This window comes from Tauraco erythrolophus, chromosome 8 (assembly GCF_009769465.1).
Source record: "Tauraco erythrolophus isolate bTauEry1 chromosome 8, bTauEry1.pri, whole genome shotgun sequence".
NCBI classification, from domain to species: domain Eukaryota; kingdom Metazoa; phylum Chordata; class Aves; order Musophagiformes; family Musophagidae; genus Tauraco; species Tauraco erythrolophus.
The window spans coordinates 18,761,113-18,780,076 of NC_141472.1; the positions used below are offsets into that span (position 1 = coordinate 18,761,113).

The window sequence follows — 18,964 nt, forward strand, 5'->3', positions numbered from 1 at the left end:
ACAAGTAACTTGTGTAAGCACGCATGTAACAAAATTAACACTAAAAATGGACCAGTCAGTTGTCTCAGCAGAAACATCTCAGACATCATCTGTAGATTTAAGCATGGGCTCTTCTCCACAAATGCTATTGGAAAGTCAGTTTTCCATGGCCTCTACTGCAAAACCGTACAAATCGGCAGAGAAAAACCCTCTAAGACTTGTTTTGAAGTTTTAGAAAGCAGGCATTCTTCATTGCAGCACTGGAGACACAGGATAATTCCTCTGAACATGTCTGCTTTTGGTTGAAGTCGGTAGAGTTTATATAAGTCAGTTGTATATATATGTATTAGATTTCCAAGAATTATTATACATATTCATCCCATTCCTGTAAACTAATTATAACATTTGCATTCTGATTACACATGTGCCGTAAGTCCTTTGAGGTCTTCTGTGAGGGTCCTTTGGGGTCTTCAGGACCCTCTGGTGGTCGTTTTTTTAAATGTCCTTTGGTTGAACTTTCTTTGGAGCATGCATTCTGAGGAAGAATCCAGGTGTCCTTTATTTTGACTCTAATGGTTAACCAGTTGTGGCTATTGTTCAAGATCAATCTGGTACGCTTAGCTCAAAGTGATTAGTTTTCTGCTCATTAACATTCTTGAATAATCTATTCTTTAGATATAAAAAGAATACAGATGGACATATACAAAAAGAATACTATTTGAAATTTTTGGTATCAACATAGTCTAGACACACTAGATCAAGAGGAAAGCACACTGGTGTGGCAGTGTAAGCAAGTTCGTTCTGCCTGTACCTCTCTGGCCGAACTCTACACAGTACTTAAGCAAGAACACCTAACTTTAAGCAGATGAGTCATTCATACACCTAAAAATAGGATTTAAAGTACTTACAGGCTTTGCTGAAGCACAGCTTTAATAGATAACTTTACCTACCTACAAGCTGAACCAGTGTTTTCCCACAAAACTGCCAAGTCAACACTTTCAGAGTGACACTGATGAAGTCCCAACCTAAAGCTTCAATATTCAGTTTCACAGAACTCATGTCTAAATAGTAACGTTTTTCAAGATAATAGCTAAAGTAATCTCTGGATAAAAAATAAACATAAAATGAGCAATGAATATTTCAAATTATTTGCTTATTATATTTAGGTCGAACATTGGGATTTTTAACTGCACAAGCTGACATTTGCTCTCTTCAAAGATAAAAATCTATTGCACTATAGGACTAAGTTCAGAAAAATGTCCTACCACTGATATGCATGGGAAAGCATTTGGCTTTCATATTTCCTGAGTCCTGATGCATAAGGAAAAACTTTTTAGCAAAGCTCCGTGAGCTGCTGTATAAATTCTACTATGGGGCTACACATTCTCTACTAACATTTTACATTTGGCAGCCTGAGAAAAATAACTGTGATGGTGGACAGCCATAACAGCACTTAGAGATTCATTTCACCACTAGCAGACAAGAAACCCTGTCTTAACGTTGCATTTCAACTTTGTCATGGTTTAGCCCTGCCGGCAGCTAAGCTACCACAGGCCACTGGCTCACTCCTCCCCCTCAGTGGGGTGGGGAGGAGAAAAATGTAACAAACAAACAAACAGCCTGAGGGAACAGAGAGGGATCACTCACCAACCATGGCCCCGGGCAAAACAGACTCAGCTTGGGAAAATACCAATTTAATTCATTAACGGTTCATTCAGAGAGGATAACGAAAATCAAAGCCAGATCTCAAGAACACCTTCCCCCAACCCTCCCTTCTTCCCGGCTCTACCGCCTCCCCCAGTGGCACAGGGGGACTGGGAATAGGGGTTGCAGGTCAGTTCATCACATGCTGTTTCTATTGCTCCTTCCTTAAAGGGGGAAGGCACCATACGCTCTTCCCATGCTCCACTGGGGCCCCTCCTTACGGGAAAACAGTCCACAGACTTCTCCAACACAAGTCCTTCCTGCAGGACGCAATCCTTACCCATTGCTCCCGTGCAGGCTTTTCCTACAGAGTGACAGCTTCTGAGGGCGCAGCCACCTGCTCTAGCATGGGCTCCTCCATGGCCTTCGGATACACCTCTGCTGTCTCTCAGTCTCCAGCAGCAGGGGGGGTTCCTCTACGACCTCCATTGGGCACAGGCATCTCTGCTCCAGCGTGGGGTTCTCCATAGGCTGTGGGTAGATCTCTGCTCCATCGTTATAACTTCCACAGGCAGCAGGGGTGCCGCCCGCCATCTCCCCACGGGCTGCAGGGGAATCTCAGCTCCAGCACACCTCCTCCCACTCCCTCTTCACAGTCCTTGGTGTCTGTGTAGCTGTTTCTCTCTGATCTTAGTTCTCCCTCCGCTGTAGCCATGCTGGGCCCACCAAACCTCGGCATTCCCAGCAGGACAAACTCCGCTCACAAGTGCCCTGGGAGCGAGGCGCTTCAGAGCTCTCCAAGCCACACCGCTGCAGCCATCTCCAGTGGGATGGCAGCAGCCCAGCGTGGGCAGCTGCCCACCTCCTTGCTCTGTTCAGGGCAGGTCCAGCCCAGTTCGGGTTACTTTGTCCCTGTCCTAAACAGGGCATTCGCAGAGGTGCTGTTTGGCTCAGCCCTGGCCAGGAGGAGGGAGTGGGGTGTCTGACCTGGCCAGAGACTGGTCTGACTGGTTTTGGAGCTGGGGAAACTTCTCACAGCTCCGTACAGGGGCCATCTCTGCAGCCCCTCCCCTGCTACCAAAACCTCATCGCATTAACCCAGCACAAAGTTTTACCATCATCTTCAGTTTCGACTTTCCCCCTCATATAAACAGAACATAGAAACCTCACATCTGATAAAATATTAAAACTTAATCTTCCCTAGTTGGTTTTTTTTTTTCCCCCTCTTCCCTCTTTTTGATGATAATAAGTTTGGATTAAAAAAAACCACACCTCAGAATACTTAATGTCTATTAAAAAAAAAAAAGAATAACACAGTGAAAAATAAATCATTCAGTTGTTCCCACACTGGAACACACCATAGTACACCAACAGCAGCAGCACAAAGGGTGACAGAGAAAAATAAGGTACTCTGACATGTCAGGATATGACAGCCAGCATGCAGAAAAATAAAAGTCAGACCCTTGTAAGGTAATTATGACCAGCTGCTGCCACTGTAACTCAAACTTTCTGGAAAATGCCCAGGCAGCCCCTGGAGTGCAATGAGAGAGGCAAGATACAGAAGTAGCCAGAGCAATATTTATCACAAGAGAATATGAAACACAGGGAAAAGGAGGAGATACTCTTAAATCATGTTGCTCAACAGGATTTAAAGTATTACCTTTCACTTCTATAATTGACAGTCTTGGGAGATGTCTATTTACCCTTCCCTTTGAAAAAGCTGAAGGAGACCTTTTTTTTAAAAAAAAAAAACAACCCAAACTTATCCATAAGATACAGTTGTGCTCTCGTGTTTAGCTTTCTCTCACGGTACACGCGCTGGTTAGAACAGCGAGGATATGGCTATGGGAGTACCCATGTATATTGGTGCACAAATAGCCACGATGCTTGTGTCCTAACACGAAGGAAAAGGCAACACTGGACTGCAAAGCAGGAGAACAGTCTGACTACTTTCTTACAGTACTCGCTTGCCAAACAATATTCCAGATTGTTCATCCAGACTTATCATCATCAAAATGGTAAGTAAATTAAATTCATAAATGGCATCTTCTAATTGCTACTGTACATACACAGGCGGGAGCACAAAGGTAAAGTGTTTCTTTCAGCATGTTTTGAAGTGCAGGCCATTGCTCTGTCTTCCAGTAAGTTTGGTTAGTGTTAGCCATCCTTGCAGAACGTGCTGGTTCCCTGCTGTACAGGCACAGGAATGCAAAAATCTACACGGTCCTTTGGTCTTCATTGTTACACAGCAAAGATTTTCAGAAGGACAACTGTAGCTTGAGGCAGCCAGGTTCTATATAAACAGTATAGTTAAACAGTAATGTTCTCTTCTAGATCTGGGTCTGAAACTCAGGTTCAACTCTCAAAGCAGTCAGTAAAGAAACGCCAATAACAGGCAGGTTTCTCTTTTAACTTAATTTTTTTTCACTCCTTAATTAACTCTTTTAAAGCAGGATGATGAGAAACACCTGAAAAAGATAGTTTTCAGACAGAGACATTTCCTTCATTCACATATTATACTCCTTTAAAAAGTATTTAAAAACCAACTGACACTGCAGGAACAACAGCTACACTACAATACTTAAACTGATAGTGGCATAACAAGCAAAATTCAAGTTTATAGTTTGTGGAAACAACACAAATAGCTGTGATGTCAATTTTTAAATAAATTAAGTACACTTTTTTTTTTTTTAAATGCAGAAACAACCTCTGCAGTATTCCTATCCTGAAGATTTTCTCTGGGGGAAAAAAAAAAAATCATTAAAAAAAGACAAGCTAACTTACTATACACTAAGTGGAAAGAAATACAAACATTAATTTTCAGAAGTTTAAAGCCTCTAAATCTTGTAATCTCAGTATTCACAAATCTCAAAATCATTGAGTGCTTGACCATTAATTCTTTATAGTACAAGCTAGTAAGCCATTCAAGCAGATTCCATTTCTAATTATCTGATGTTAGAGACTTCAGAGATATAACCCAGTAACTAGAAGTTAGCACTTTTCACCAAAATATATGTAGCATGCTTATATTTGAAAAATGATAAATACTATTTAAAAAATTAGACTGATCTCTTCAGAAGCAACTGAGATCAGAACTAGAAGTACTAAGTACACATTCTATGTTGAGGTTCAGCTCTCATTCTCCACCAGAAAGAATAATGATACAATTAGGCATTCCTGATAAGCCCTCCCCTAAACTTGGAAATGAAAATTACTAAGAGCATCCAGATTTTTTTTTTAGTCTTAACTACACATGGACCACTGTGATTCAGTCAGCTAAGTATCGCTTTCAGAAATGACTTCTTAGCTCCAGATACCAGAAGTATGATGGCGTATCATCTTCACTGTTTTCATTGAAATACACTTTAAGATTTTTTTGCCACAGAGTTCGGCACAGGTGTATATAAAAAGGCTGATTTAACTTTAGCGGGAACATGTTACATTTATACAAAGCCATCATTCCAGCTTTAGTAACATGGAGAAACCCAAAACAATGCTGAATTAATTATATGCAAATTTTGTGTTTGAATGTAATCATAACTTTTGTCTAAACAATCCTATCTGTGGCAGTACTTAAAATTAGTAATCACTACTACATGCACTGATCAGTCTCAAGAGTTTTTCCTGCACAATGAGGAGCCCAAACTATTTTCTCTGTAGTAGCTGAAAGCCAGAAAAAGGTATTAATATGACATGTACTTAACACTGGACAAGCTGGCAGAAACCTCACTGAAATTTCTAAAAGCAGCTCTAAGCATACGATTCAAGACAACGCTCTTATTGCAATATGTAGTTTACTTCTCCGAACATCTTTTTTAATACTTATTTTTACAATTGTCGTAAGCATCATACAGAATACATTAAAGCAAACATTCAGAAAAAAATGTACAAGCATGTGTTCGGCTGATATATATATGCAAATGCTAGTTGCATGAAAACTGACAGAACTGAGCACAAATGACAGCTCTGAGCTGGTATCCACAAATAACTTTACTTGGACGAGCCATTCCGTTCCATTTGACCCTGACATAATGGTTTATAAACTGCTATTTTATATATGGGCAGCAGCTCATATGTTTTTCCTCAATGTTTGGACTGATTTTGATTTAGACAAATCAACATTCCAGAAATTTATAAGGAAAGCTTCCATTCCATTCCCATCTATCCTTTCCAGCCTGCTTCAAATACACCAAATTATTCCTGTATACAAAAGGAAGACTAGTTAAACCAAATTAAAGAAGATTTGATTATAAAAACAGATTTTGGTATGTGCTTGAGTGCAAAAAACCCTGTACATCTATTTAACAATTGTGTAAATCAAAAACAGTAAATGGCTTGCTTGAAGTGCTCTACAGCTAAGACTTTATAGACCAAGTTTATCCCTAAATGATTACCCAAAACAATCCCCAAAAGCTTACGATGCTAACGCTAACAACCTTATGGACCAAGGTGCTAGTAGGCACTGTTATACTATATTACTCATTAATTATCAAGAGAGTCAGACTTTGATCTCACTTACAATTAATGCAAATTTACACTGATGTAACTGAGAGCAGAATCTGTCTCCTGGTGTATACCACACTCAAATGATATAAAGGAGTCACAAAACCAGAAGCTCCCTTTTGTATAAATATGTCATAAATAAAATACTTATAGATACAAATACTCATTACAACAGCAGCTTAATGGTCTAATATTTCAGCTCTTGCTTCTATAATACTTGCTAAAAATACACCTTAAGTGAGTAGAGTAAATCTTAACAGTGCTGCATTAGCTATTTGTCATGCTACACACCCCAGAAACAAGTTATGCACATTTTGAAGCCTTTAATAGATCTTTAGAAGTGAAAGTAGGTAGAAATTTTTGATGCAAAAAAGAATAAATAAATAAAAATTATTAAATATCCAATGTTTGGTACAAATGCTTCATATTAAGTTATTTTTATACATTTGTTTAGAAAAATACACTAAATATTTCTACTTTCATTGGCTAAAAATAAGGACCAGATTATGTATACCCTTATGTTTTTAAAGAAGGCAATGTCAATTACCATCAAGCTGCTAGAGTAGACCCATTAGTGCCCATTCCCACAGCCCTTCCACAGGCAAAAAACCCATTGCAGGGCTAATCACAGCTCCTGGTGGATGACCCAGTACAAATGACCAACAGGCCCATGGCACAAGTTGCATTTTCTCCAAAAAAAAAGAAACCTTTTTGCTAAAGTTTATAACCTGCAGGTTTACTAACGTATCAGTCAGACTGTCACACTTTTAAAAAAGAGCTACATTTACAAATGTGGATGCTTATCTGTTAAGCCATCATTTGTTCCAAAAAATGCACATTCAAACTGTGAAATATTAGGAAAATACTCTCGCAAATAAACTATATAAAGATAAAATACACTTCAAAGATACTTTTTATGTTATTCTATAAAGTGCAGAGAAATCCTTCTAAAAAGGGAAATGACTACTTCCTATAACAACAGTATAATTACAGCAGCCTTTGCATAGCATTATTTATAGAAAATTTAATACTTTCAGTGTCTTCAAAAAGAAAAGGATGAAAGAGCCTCTTCCGGTTCAGATCTTTCCTTTGATATTGATCTATTTTCTTCAGGAATGGTTGATGATACCAGATCTCCATTGACAGCACTTCTAGAACAGTGAGCAGATCCTATGAAGACATCAATAAGTATTTAATTTTCAACCCCAAAAAAACCTCACACGATCTGTCAATTATTCTATTTGCTAAGTATTTCCTATACATAATTACTCTGGACTTTTCCTGAAAAATTTATTTAAATCAATATCATGCCCAAGGATGATGGATATGAAGAATGTTCAGCTACTATAAATCAAGTATTTTTATTTTGTTTTTTTATTACACAATGATTTTTTACATTATGAAGGATAGTAATCTATGACATGCAGACATATTCTGTATGAGGAACACAAGAAATTATTTTTTTTCAAGAACCAATGCATCAATAAGCATTTAATTAAAACATTTTCTATCATTAAGATGAAATGGATGACTTACTGCAAGTTGAGTATTGCTAGGCTACGTGACAGAGAAAGAACTAAGATAACTGGAAAGTAACAGAGGGAGCTTCTAACACAGTAAAAGAAAACAAAAAAAAACAGAGAAACCAAGCTAGAAACTAGAGCTACATAGAAAGGAACCAAAAAAGCCTGGTATTAGCAGAAACACACAAGACAAAGTCTATTCTCAGCAGTCCTGAAAAGAGTCAGACTGGGTAACCAACATCAGAACATCCAGATGGTAACAACAAAAACCTTGCATTATAGGAAGCTAGACTGATGTGCACCTGCATTAGCAATGAGACACAGAATAGGATCCGAGACACAGAATAGGATCTAAACTAAGTTGATAAGCTTGGGATACATGCTGGCACACCCTGTGCTAGTAGCGGATGAGTGAAGCGAAGTGAAGTGAAAGAGGTGGTCACCCTGCAACATGGGAACATCAGAGAGCCAAGGAAATAGAGGAGAGAAGTGAATACTTGCTACACAATAGAACATAAAGCATTAGTACCCCTTTGTGCTCACATGGGCTTTCAGCAATGCACAGGCCTCACGTTTTTCAATCCCAGTGAGGCACAAGGCACTCTAAAAGGAAGCAAGACTAAACCAGAACTAGTCAAGTTAAAGTCTCCCTGAGAGGAGTTAGGATGGTGTCAAAAGACAGCAAGATTCAAAAGGAAAAATCACAGAAGAACTGGCTACTAACTCAGAAGACCCATCTAATCAGGAAGGAATGATGTTCTGATCATGACATCATTTCATAATTTTTGTGTCGCTTTTATTTATTTTTGGCAAGCCTACACCCTTTCAGAACAGTGCTGTTCTCTACAAAAGGCAAGCAGTCACTGAAATTAACCATCTTTCTGCAATGCACTGGGTGGAAATTGCCCCCTGCCACTCACAGAGATCACAAAAATGAGAATTTGTTTTGTGACAAGCAGGTGGCCAACAACAGTATTCCACACCACTTACCAGAATATCATTCATGCAAGATTCTATTAGTCCACACATTCCTTTTCTAGTTATGTCTCTATTTCATCTTGCCAGTAGTCCCACTGATTTCAATACAACTACTCCAGCTGTAATATCCTTTTCAATATGAACGAAAGCCAGCAAAAGTCAGCCATACAACAAACTACACAAGTGCTTTGATTTATAATATAGGAGTCTTAGAACCAAAACTTTGCCTAAGTAAAATAAACTTTTTTCCCCAGGTGCTGGTATCAGCACTAGAACAGCTGCTGTAAACCGGGTAATAAATTGTACAGAAAGATACAAAAGAAAACCATTCCGCTTCCAAACTTACTCTGAGAATCTTCAATGGGAGTATCACTGTAAGATTCCGTATCCGAGTACGTTCTTCTGCGCCGCTGTGAAAATCGGTGAAGGGATGAAACTGGTTCTTTTAGAGAGTGATTACTCCTACAAAAGAAATGAGATCTATCAGTAAGCAGAATCTGTAACAACCCACATAAATCTAATATACTTTGAATTTAAAATAATTTTGGTGCTTTGATAAACCATTAGTATCGATGTTTTTCACTGAACTAAACTAAAAATGGCAGACAACAGAATATTCTTAATTTTCACAATTATAAAGCCTGAAAATGGAAATAAAAATGTAATATAATCTTTGCATGTCGAAGAAAATGAGAATCTGAAATACTGACCCAAAGAGAACAAATTAGCGTTTCAAGCTCTACGTCTAATTTTATGAATTTGTCAGAATGAGTCATTTGCATAAAGTTTCTAGAATGAAGAAATTTTTATAGTGTATTAGAGACAGCAGCTGCATTATTTGCCACCAACACTGATAACCTGCACCCCTAGTTTTCAAAACGAGATCAGTTTATGCTGTTTAATTTTCTTTCTGTGAGTGAACAATTCTTCTAGCAATCTGATTTTAATGCTAGCAGGTTCAGGGAGGTTTTTTGAGACATAAGATAAAAGCTTAACGAAATAGAAAGTTACCTTTCTGAATGGCAAGGACCAGGGTGGCTAACGGAACGCTTCATCTAGGGAAAAAACACAAACCATAACAAAAAAAACCCAACAAACCACATCAAAAATGTCACAAGCTACTTATAAGAATCATATGCATATCTACATTAATTTCTACTTTATTTATAGTCTCTACAAAGAAGAAGGGCAATTTTTTTTAACTAAAACCAAACATTCTTAGTTAAAAATCTGATTTAACAATATGAAAACAGATGGATTGCCATCAATATTAAAGTTTTATAGCATTCACACAGGAAATAGTTTACTACAAAAAAATACTACCTACTTTCTATGGAATTCATCCTCTCTTGCTCCAAAGTTACTCATAGAGCTATTTGTTAATTGCTACGATGTACAGAAATATCAAGACATTTTTTCTCTACCAAATGCCAGCTTAAATTCCCTGTTACACAATAAAGTCAAATCCTGCCTCTCAATTCCTTGTGGTTCTCCTGATACCACTGTCAAATATCTATGCATATCAGAGAAAGTTATTAATTTAAACAAATAATGACCCGCTTTGTAAGTAAATTGATTGAAGACAAAGAGATAAGAGATCTAAGTGCAAAGAAAAGGATTCTCACAACAAATACCCACAATATAGCTCATTTTGGAATCTATACTTATGATCAAGAAGACATTTAAAGATGATTCCACATACATTGTGCTCCTAAGGGAAATAATCAGTAGTAAAGAGTTATGCAAGTAATATCTTTACCATTATTTACCTTTTTGTTAAATAAGAGCATGTTAGATTAATATAAACATTTTGAATTATACACACTGCAAGATATGCTATCTTGCTGAAGTGCTTCAAGCCATAAGGCATTTCTCTGTTTAAGCAGGAGGCAAGGTTATGAAATTTAAGATCAGTGTAAGCTGGCATTTTAAAAAACAAACCAACAGTTGAGCTGAGGAAAAGTTAAACCTCATTCACTTACAAGATACCTCATTACAGAGTCTTGACATGTACGATAATTTTCTCTGATTGTGTAAAGTCTAGCAAACAAAGACTGGGAATGGAAAATTACTGATTTATATTTAGGACCAGTACTGATCATAACAGAGTCAAGATTTCAACTGTTGACATCATAGCACATAGCAATAGCATAGCCTTTTGCCATTCTTGCCCTCATCCAACCAACAATATGACACTTAGATAAAAAAAATAGTATTTTAAAAGTGTCTAAACCATTTGGACAGGTGATGGTGACACAGGAGAAACTAAGGGATCAGGGTGAGGCAGCTGGAACATTTCTGGCTTAAACTTGGCATTAGCGATCTTCACACATTCTTCAAGGGTTGTGATAAATGTATTACATGTGGCACTAAGCAAGGAAGAGGCTTCATTCATGTTCTGAAAATAAACAAAAGCAAAAAAAAAATTACAATATGCAAATACATCTCTCCCCTCCAACTCTATTCACACACACAAATTTCTCTCCTTACCATTAAAAGCTTCCATTTCCCATTTTACTTTATCAGATGTACACTTTCCAATGAGGTTTAATTTAAGCAAACAAATGTGACAGCATTGTAATTTCTTTCTGACATGGGAATTTCTTGAGGGCATCAGCCAACAATGCCATTAATGTTTTTACGGCAAAGTTTGTCTAACCGGCATGAGATGATCATTCAGCAAAACAAATGAATTGCAGCAGAACGTGCAAACAGCTTTATCGCGCCAGCACAAGGAGCCTGCAGATCAGTTTCACCTCGCTGTAAACTGACAACAGCTTGCTGTGTTGTGACTAAGTGTCAGTCCCTCACAACTCCTTGCTTTGCCTTAAGTGGACAACAATATCTTCCACACGCTGCTCAAGAGTATAAAGAATGAAGCCCTCCATAATCTCCAGTACTGACTTTTATTTAAAAGTAGAAATACTACAATAACTTTACTTGTGCATATTCACAGAGACTTATCTACACCACAAGTTTTCAGTATCTGTAACACTAGCTTTCACCAATAACAAAACGGAATATTCTCCTACACAAGGAAGAATGCACAAACAAGATTGTTCCAACTATCTCTGCCCGTAACAGACATGCGATAGAAGACAAACTATTGTGTAATTCATATGACAGCTCTTCTGGTCTTTCAACCAAACGACTCAGTAACTCAATTGCTTCCTAATGCACGTTATAATTACAGTTATATCATCCAGGTACTTTATGCACATATAATCACAGTATTATATACACACAAGCACTCAAAAATCGACCTTAGGTTAAATATTCTAGCATTAGGGAGATGAAAAAGGCATAAGATGGCAACAGAAACTGGAGGTGATGTATCACGTAATGCAGTTCTCCAATGGCATTCTAAAAATTCTATACCTCAATGCTGGGAGGAGAGCGAGTCTCATCATGGTGAACAAATTCTTGTATTGTATGAACTTGCTGCATTAAAAGATCACAGTAGAGACGAAGTTCAGACATTTTGGTTTTAAGAGATTCATTGGTCTCACTTATTTCTATAAAAAATTAAAGGAAACATCAATTTATTGCACACAATGTATGTACACATTTTAATTTTTAAGCACTTTTCTTTTAAATTTAAACATTAAAATTCACTTAAACTTTCACTGAATTTTGAGGAAAACTGGATTCTGCAACAAGCCAAGAACTGTACTTGAAGCAGGCAATAGTTTGTACTTTTGGATAACTGATGCTAATTTAATGACCATTAAGAAAGCGGCATGTTATTAGAAAAGATAAAGTTGAAACCTTTCTTAGCTGCAACGTAATGCAGAAAAAATTTAGCGGATGAAATTTACGCCCACCATGTTATCCAACAATGAAGAGGTTAAACTCTGTGAAAGAATTTCATGAAGGGGTTAGGAGGCTGTGTGCACATATCTTAAGACAGAACAATATGACCATCCTTGAAGCTGTCAGGAGTGATTAGTTGAGAGACTCCTTATCAAGAACTGGCTATTCTTGAAAGGGGAACATCCGTAAAAACGTATAAACTTTGTTATCGTGTTTTTGAATTGTGAGTATGCACAGCAGTAACTGAGGGAAAGGTAATTCCGGCAGGGGCTGATCACAACCACCAACTCATGGACTACCTACCCTAAACATACCCCAGACCCCAAAAAAAGAGGTAGAGGAAAAGAACTGAGCATGCAAACTAATTTACATGCTAGTTGAGAGAAAATTAATCAATTGTTTAAGAAAATAACAATGAATGTGTACGATTTCAGGGATGTATTATGAATATGTGTGATTACAATGCATAACTGAGCTTCTAGAGGTCAGGTGTGCATGTTAGGAGGAGATATCCCCCATGCACCTGGTACCACAATAAAGCAATGCCTGCTTTCTAACACTACAAATCGTGTTAAGAGAGTCTCTGTCCAGATTTTCAGTGACAATCAGAGTGGCTGGAAATGGTTACATTAAGTCATCCACAAAAAATTATGGAAAAGCCAGCAGTAACTGAATCAAAACAGCACAAATTAAATGGCTTCACAACAGCTACAAACATCATGTTTGTTCTTGTAATGACAGTAAGTTGCTGGTATTTCAGCTTCTTAAGATAGAAGAGGTCAACGGAGGTGACCTCTAATTCAAATATCAAGGGGGAATTTACCATATGAGATGACTAGAAACATTTATATTTAGAGACAATAATACTGACTATCATAATACTTACACTACCATTAATCTGCAAATAAGCATTTCAAAAAGTGGTAAGATCGTATACGCTCTGGGTAACACACATACCTTTTTCTTTTTTTGTTCTGGTATCTGCTAAACAGGCTTTTGCACTCCCCAGTGCTACCAGCCACCTTTGCCTTTCAGCTGCGTTAACGGCTTTCATATAGAAATGCTGTTCCCCTGGGATGATTAGCTCCATTCTTGTGTTGTCTGTTGCATGAACTTGTGATAGAGCAGAAAAAAAAACACAATAACCTTAACTGAGTAACATTTATTAAATGCTCCAAGTATTTCAAAACGTTTATTACAATCCCATAGTAACACAGTAAGTCACAATATTACACTGCTAAGGAACAAAAAGCCCAAAGCTGCTCAAGCCTTCTCCCCAGCATGCCTTCGAGTCAGTAGATAGGAAGGAGACACGGAACAGTAGCCAGACTCAAGTACAGTGGAGATCCCTTTCTGCATTAACAATATACTGTGTAGGAATCTGTATAACCGTTGTATTCCAAATCTGGTGTGAACATGGCAAACTGAAGAGTTTTGTTGCAAGGACATATATTTACAGAGGACTAGGCTAAAGATTGAAATCACCTCCCTTCTAGACAAAATCTGGCTTCAGGTCACAGAGTCCTAGAACCAAGAACAGAAGTAGACTTTGTTTACAGTCTATTACGTTCAATACTACATCTTTAACTGAATACTCTGCTGAGTTTCATGTTACCAACCACAGTTCCTCCAGACCCAGTCCTCACTAGCCATGGATGCAGGAGACTACACCAAATCCAGACTTCAACTATTATCCTTCCCTCACCAAAAGAAGATGACAAGCAAAATGAACAACTGAAATGGCCAAAAAAAATGGGATCTTCCACTTCACATTACTGATTTCATCTACACCAAGGAAACAGTAATGAAAAGGAGTTACCACATGAAAAATAATTTGGTGGCCCATGTAAAATAAGAAGTTCTGCTTTTTAATATACAAGGACCCACATCACAGGCCAAGTTATCTTCAGGTCAAGAGCTGAAAGCAATGGAAAATTACACAATGCCTTGCTATTAGCCAAGGACGTTGACCTACAACTTAAAACACACTAAAGGCTAAACTCACAGTCTGACACAAACAGTTCACTTACTACTCTATCACATCCATCACCTATACACGTAGGCAGCTTCTAACAGTGACAAAAGTAAAAATGACTCAGGAAGACAAAAGACTAGACATCTCCGGTTTATAAGAATTTCCTCTTCTGGGTCACTGCTGCTGCTCTTCTGAAAAAACAGCATTTACGAATCAGTCTCTTACCCTTGGTCATAAGGGGGATAAATGGCAGAACTAAATAACTAGCTGAGGTAACTTGAAGCATAAGCCATAGGCACACACTATTTAAAACAAAAAGAAATATATGGTGGGTTCTAAATCTCAAAACAGAACCCTAACTGTCAAAAATATTTTTATTTGTCACTATTTCATAATTCACATTTGTTATTGTTTGTGAACTATGAAGCAGTCACATTGGACTACAGATAAACACAGAGGAGGCAAAACTTGTGATGCAAAATGTATGTTGAGTGATCTTTTCTACTTCCCTGGCAGCTAAAATTTCCTCAAGTAGAAATCTATTAACTCTTACCTTTAATTTCACACACAGCCATCTTTATACTTCCTTTGCTGCCTTTGCAAACATCATCCTGTGAATCATAGTATGACAATATTCCATTGTCTAAAACAAACCACCGAGGCTGCCAACCTAGCAAGATCAAAAACATGAAAAGGAAAGTTTAGTCTAATCACTAAATTGCAAATTAAATTCAGCACTTTGGCTCATCAAACTTTTATAAAAAATGCAAACACTGAACTATTCATGAAACACACCAGGAAGTAAACAATCCACGCAGTCTGGAGACCAGAGCTGCTCTAGATACAAACTACTATTATACGGATATTTCACTCCCATGCGTTTTGGATGCAAGATCAGCATTATTTCAGTTTTCACTATATTCTATTCTAGAACAAAATTAAATTTTAACTTAGCCACCAAGAAAGTCTCTTTTGAAGGTTAATAAATTACATACATCTGAAGAACCATTCTCATTCAAGTATATTTTTCAGGTAAGTTTTCCTAAGACTGTAGGATCTTATTTGCAAGACACAAATAAATCACTGATGTCACAAACTGCTATGCTATGGTCTCCTCTGCCTACTGTATTTCAGTGAAAACTTCTGTATTTCACACTTAACTATTGACACAATATTTTCTCTGAAAATAGCACAGCTCCATCACTCAACAATTTAACGTCAGGCATTGTGCAGTGAACTGAGACATGGCTTATACTCCGGGGACCACTTGTGAGGACAGTATACACCAGCTCCTCTACTAAGGTTTTCACCAGTTTTGCCTTAGCAAAATTAGGTAATGATCTCTAACTTCACTACATCTACAAACAGAGCAGTTTATGCATAGATGGAAATATCTGTGAGAACTCTATGCAGAGTTACACCACATAGTAAGTTACTGTCATAGGCAATCTCCTGGATTAAAGTATATCAGCATTTTTTTTTCTTTTTCTTAACAGCTATTTCTTAAAACTCAACACTCATTGGAATAGGTGCCCTAATTTCTAAATGCAAACCACTTTGCCTAGTAAATCACCTTTGTTTCTAAAAATAACATAGAATTAAAATATTCCAGTAGAGTATAACGAGTATAACCACAATAACAGTGGGTCAGCTCTACAATAGGAGCAGATTATCCCTCTACAACTTGACACCAAACTTTAACCTCCTGTTTGGCTTAGGGTTTGGAATGGCAATAACCGTGTGGCCAAGAACTCAGCGTATTTGACGATACAACAGTGTGCTCCATGGCACTTATCAATTGCCATTCCAACAGAGCCAGCTGCAGCCATCCAGTAGCAGTGTATTATAACACTGGAGGCTTAATCAGGTACCAGACTCTTGAAAATCACCTAAAGGCTTCATACTACTCACATTAAGTTATTACAAGTTTAACACTAGTTCAAGAAGTGTATGACCAGGCCCCATTATGTCATGTCACAATTCCATGACAAGGAAAAAATAACATGTAACTATTTTTTTTTCATTTACTAGCTATAATGGTAAGCATCTGTGTCTCAAAATGCAGTGGTAACTAATAAGCAGATCCACGCTGAGAGATAAAAACAGAATGAAAAGAAAATACAAACATTGAAAGATAGTAACTTCCACAAGAAATATTTCAAACGTATGTGCACATCACCACTTACACACAAACAATATGCAGTCATCAAATGACTGTACTGAAGACCCTGTCCTGTAAAATGCAGCAGCTCAGGAACGCACTGACATTTTTTCCTGCTACACTGTGTTGCAAAACATTGACTCTGTGCTGCCCTTATCTCCTAAGTGCATGCACAGGTGGTAAGTGAATGTCTGTGTCAACAGTCCAATTCCGATAAAAAAGGACAATACATGATGATTATTCCAGCCTCACATTATGCTGGTATTGGAAAAAACAGAAACAAAAGATTTAAAAGACTCCAAGTGCCTCACAGAAGCAAGCTAAAGAACAAAAAACACCTCTTCTGACTTGAAATTGGGCAAACAGTGCATCCTATGTTTGACAAAATATTTAACAAATTCATACATACATATATTATTTTGGGGGGGGGAAGCCGCATGTTTGTCGTTTGCTTTCAGTGAAGGAGGAAACTAAGTGTTTTCCACAATGCTTCAGCAACAAAAACAAGCTCCTTTGCTGCTTGGCTTCTGCCCTTAATGACAACAAGTACTACAGCCTATTTCTGTCTATAAAAATAGATAGCAGATTAACAAGAGAGTTGGTAATAACACTTTAAAATTTCACTAATATGATTAGATTTTTTAAATTTTAAAAAATTTGCTGCCCTCCTGTATTCCGGAAGTTGTAAATTCCTGACACTGTAATTTTCAAGTGCAAGAGCTCTCAGTTGGCAAGCACACACGGAAGGGTTCTGCAGTCTGCTATTTTAGAGGGCTACTGACTTTTAGCAGAAGTTACCTGCATATTGATATAACAGTCTATTGTGTAAACAGCATTCACAGTTACTGTCGAACATTTACTTATTAAATAAGAGACTTCAAATGGGAAGCTTACATCAAACACGACCAGGGCTCATCATCTGTGACCTTTTACCTATTGCTATAGTAACATTTCCGGTCACATAAGTGAAAGTGACAATTTGCATTCTATTTTGAAAAAAAACTTGCACTCATTATTTCTTTCAGAACTACAATTTTTCCCGTATGTGTTTTCTCCCCATTTATTGTGAAGAAGCGAGAAAAATATCTTATCAAGCATCTATTTAACTACAGTACAATGTTCTCTTTCACCAGAAGGCCAGTGTACACGGACATGTATTTGCTCTGAAAAATGCAAGATTATGCTCTGCGCGCTTCAATCCACGGCAAGCACGCGCAATCCTTGCATTGCGGGCCATGTTTTGTAAACCCTCAGAATTGAGTTTCACAGCACTCCGCATTCAAAATCCGAACATGCCGAAGCAGAAGAGCGCGCACGAAGTGCTGAAGAACGCGAGGGCAAAGAAGATACTGCCAAGAGTCAAACACGAGGCCCAATTAAGCACGATATATGATCCAGTGCTGATGTGCTCTAGAGGGACGATTAGTCCTATTACAGTGTCAGAAAAGAAATCTGTTTCACCTTGACAGAACCGTCCATCCATTGCTACCCCCAAACAGAGGTGGTATCTCTATTACAACAGAGGATGAGGCAAACAAAACCGGAGCTTTGGTGGCAAACGCAGGTATTTGGTGCATTTCTGTCTGCAGCACTTCTGAAAAACACATTTTGTGCACGCTTCACCCAGAACTAAAGTTTTTTTATATGTTTTACAGGTTAGGATACAGGAACACAGACTCAAAAAAAAAAACCACCCTACCATCCAAAAGCAAATTAAAAGAGAATTCAGACTTCCACGTTTAGCACCCAAGATTTAAAGACGTAATCTTGAGCGACTCCTCAACTGCAAGAGAAGACAGACACCCTGCGGCGCTCGGCCGCTCCCCGGCGGCTTAGCCCTAAACGCGGACGGCGAACGATTTCTCAAACCAGCCCGTTGAAAACAGCTCCCGCCCGCCCGCCCGCGGGGTGCGGGACCCCCTGCCGCGCCAAGCGGCGTCCCCCGGACGAGGCCAAGTCCTCGCCGCGCCGCCGGCCCCGGCCGCCCCGGCCCCGCCGCCGCCTGGCAGGCCCCAGCCGCCGCCGCCGCCTACCTGCCAGGTAGTTGGTCCACTTGTACAAGACCCCCTCCATCGCTCAGAGCCCGACGCTGGGCCGCATCCTCCTGCTCCGCCGCGGAGAAAGGGGATGGGCGCTCACCTCCCGTCTCCGCCGCTACTACTCCCTGCGGAGGCGCAGCCGCTCAGCTCAGGCGCGGCGGGCAGCGGCGGCCCCGGCGCCACCCGCCCCGCGGGGCGCTCCGCATTTCCCATGCGCGCCCGGCCGCGCTCTCCGGCCCCTTTCCCCCGGCACTCCCCCCCCGCCCCGCCGTTGTTTCCTGACGTCCCTTTCACTTCCTGAGCGGAGGGGGCCGGCCCGAAGAAACGCCCGCCCCGCGGCTGCCTGGGC

The 18,964-nt window shown here is 39.0% G+C and overlaps 1 protein-coding gene across 3 annotated transcripts; it reads right to left on the reverse strand.

Annotated features, from left to right (window-relative positions):
- Positions 1-5,398: 5,398 nt before the first annotated feature.
- PLEKHA3 (pleckstrin homology domain containing A3) lies at positions 5,399-18,774 on the reverse strand. 3 transcript variants are annotated; one of them, XM_086615789.1, is made up of 8 exons: positions 18,610-18,774; positions 14,969-15,085; positions 13,398-13,553; positions 12,006-12,142; positions 10,861-11,025; positions 9,639-9,682; positions 8,974-9,089; positions 5,399-7,296 (listed from the first exon to the last, which is right to left on the reverse strand). In XM_086615789.1, exons 1-8 carry the CDS (start codon positions 18,647-18,649, stop codon positions 7,169-7,171), a joined length of 903 nt encoding a protein of 300 aa, XP_086471915.1. In that variant the 5' UTR covers positions 18,650-18,774; the 3' UTR covers positions 5,399-7,168. The 3 variants fall into 3 exon arrangements, with proteins under 3 accessions (XP_086471915.1, XP_086471916.1, XP_086471917.1); XM_086615790.1 differs by lacking the exon at positions 18,610-18,774 and adding an exon at positions 18,038-18,187; XM_086615791.1 differs by lacking the exon at positions 14,969-15,085.
- Positions 18,775-18,964: the final 190 nt, after the last annotated feature.

Excerpts from the sequence above, each read along its gene's own strand:
- PLEKHA3 (XM_086615789.1), bottom strand. The coding sequence starts at position 18,649 with ATGGAGGGGGTCTTGTACAAGTGGACCAACTACCTGGCAG. Across the intron at positions 12,143-13,397 it reads CAGAACAAAAAAAGAAAAAG|AAATAAGTGAGACCAATGAA; the intron begins GTATGTGTGTTA and ends AATTTTTTATAG. Across the intron at positions 11,026-12,005 it reads GCTCTCCTCCCAGCATTGAG|AACATGAATGAAGCCTCTTC; the intron begins GTATAGAATTTT and ends GTTTATTTTCAG.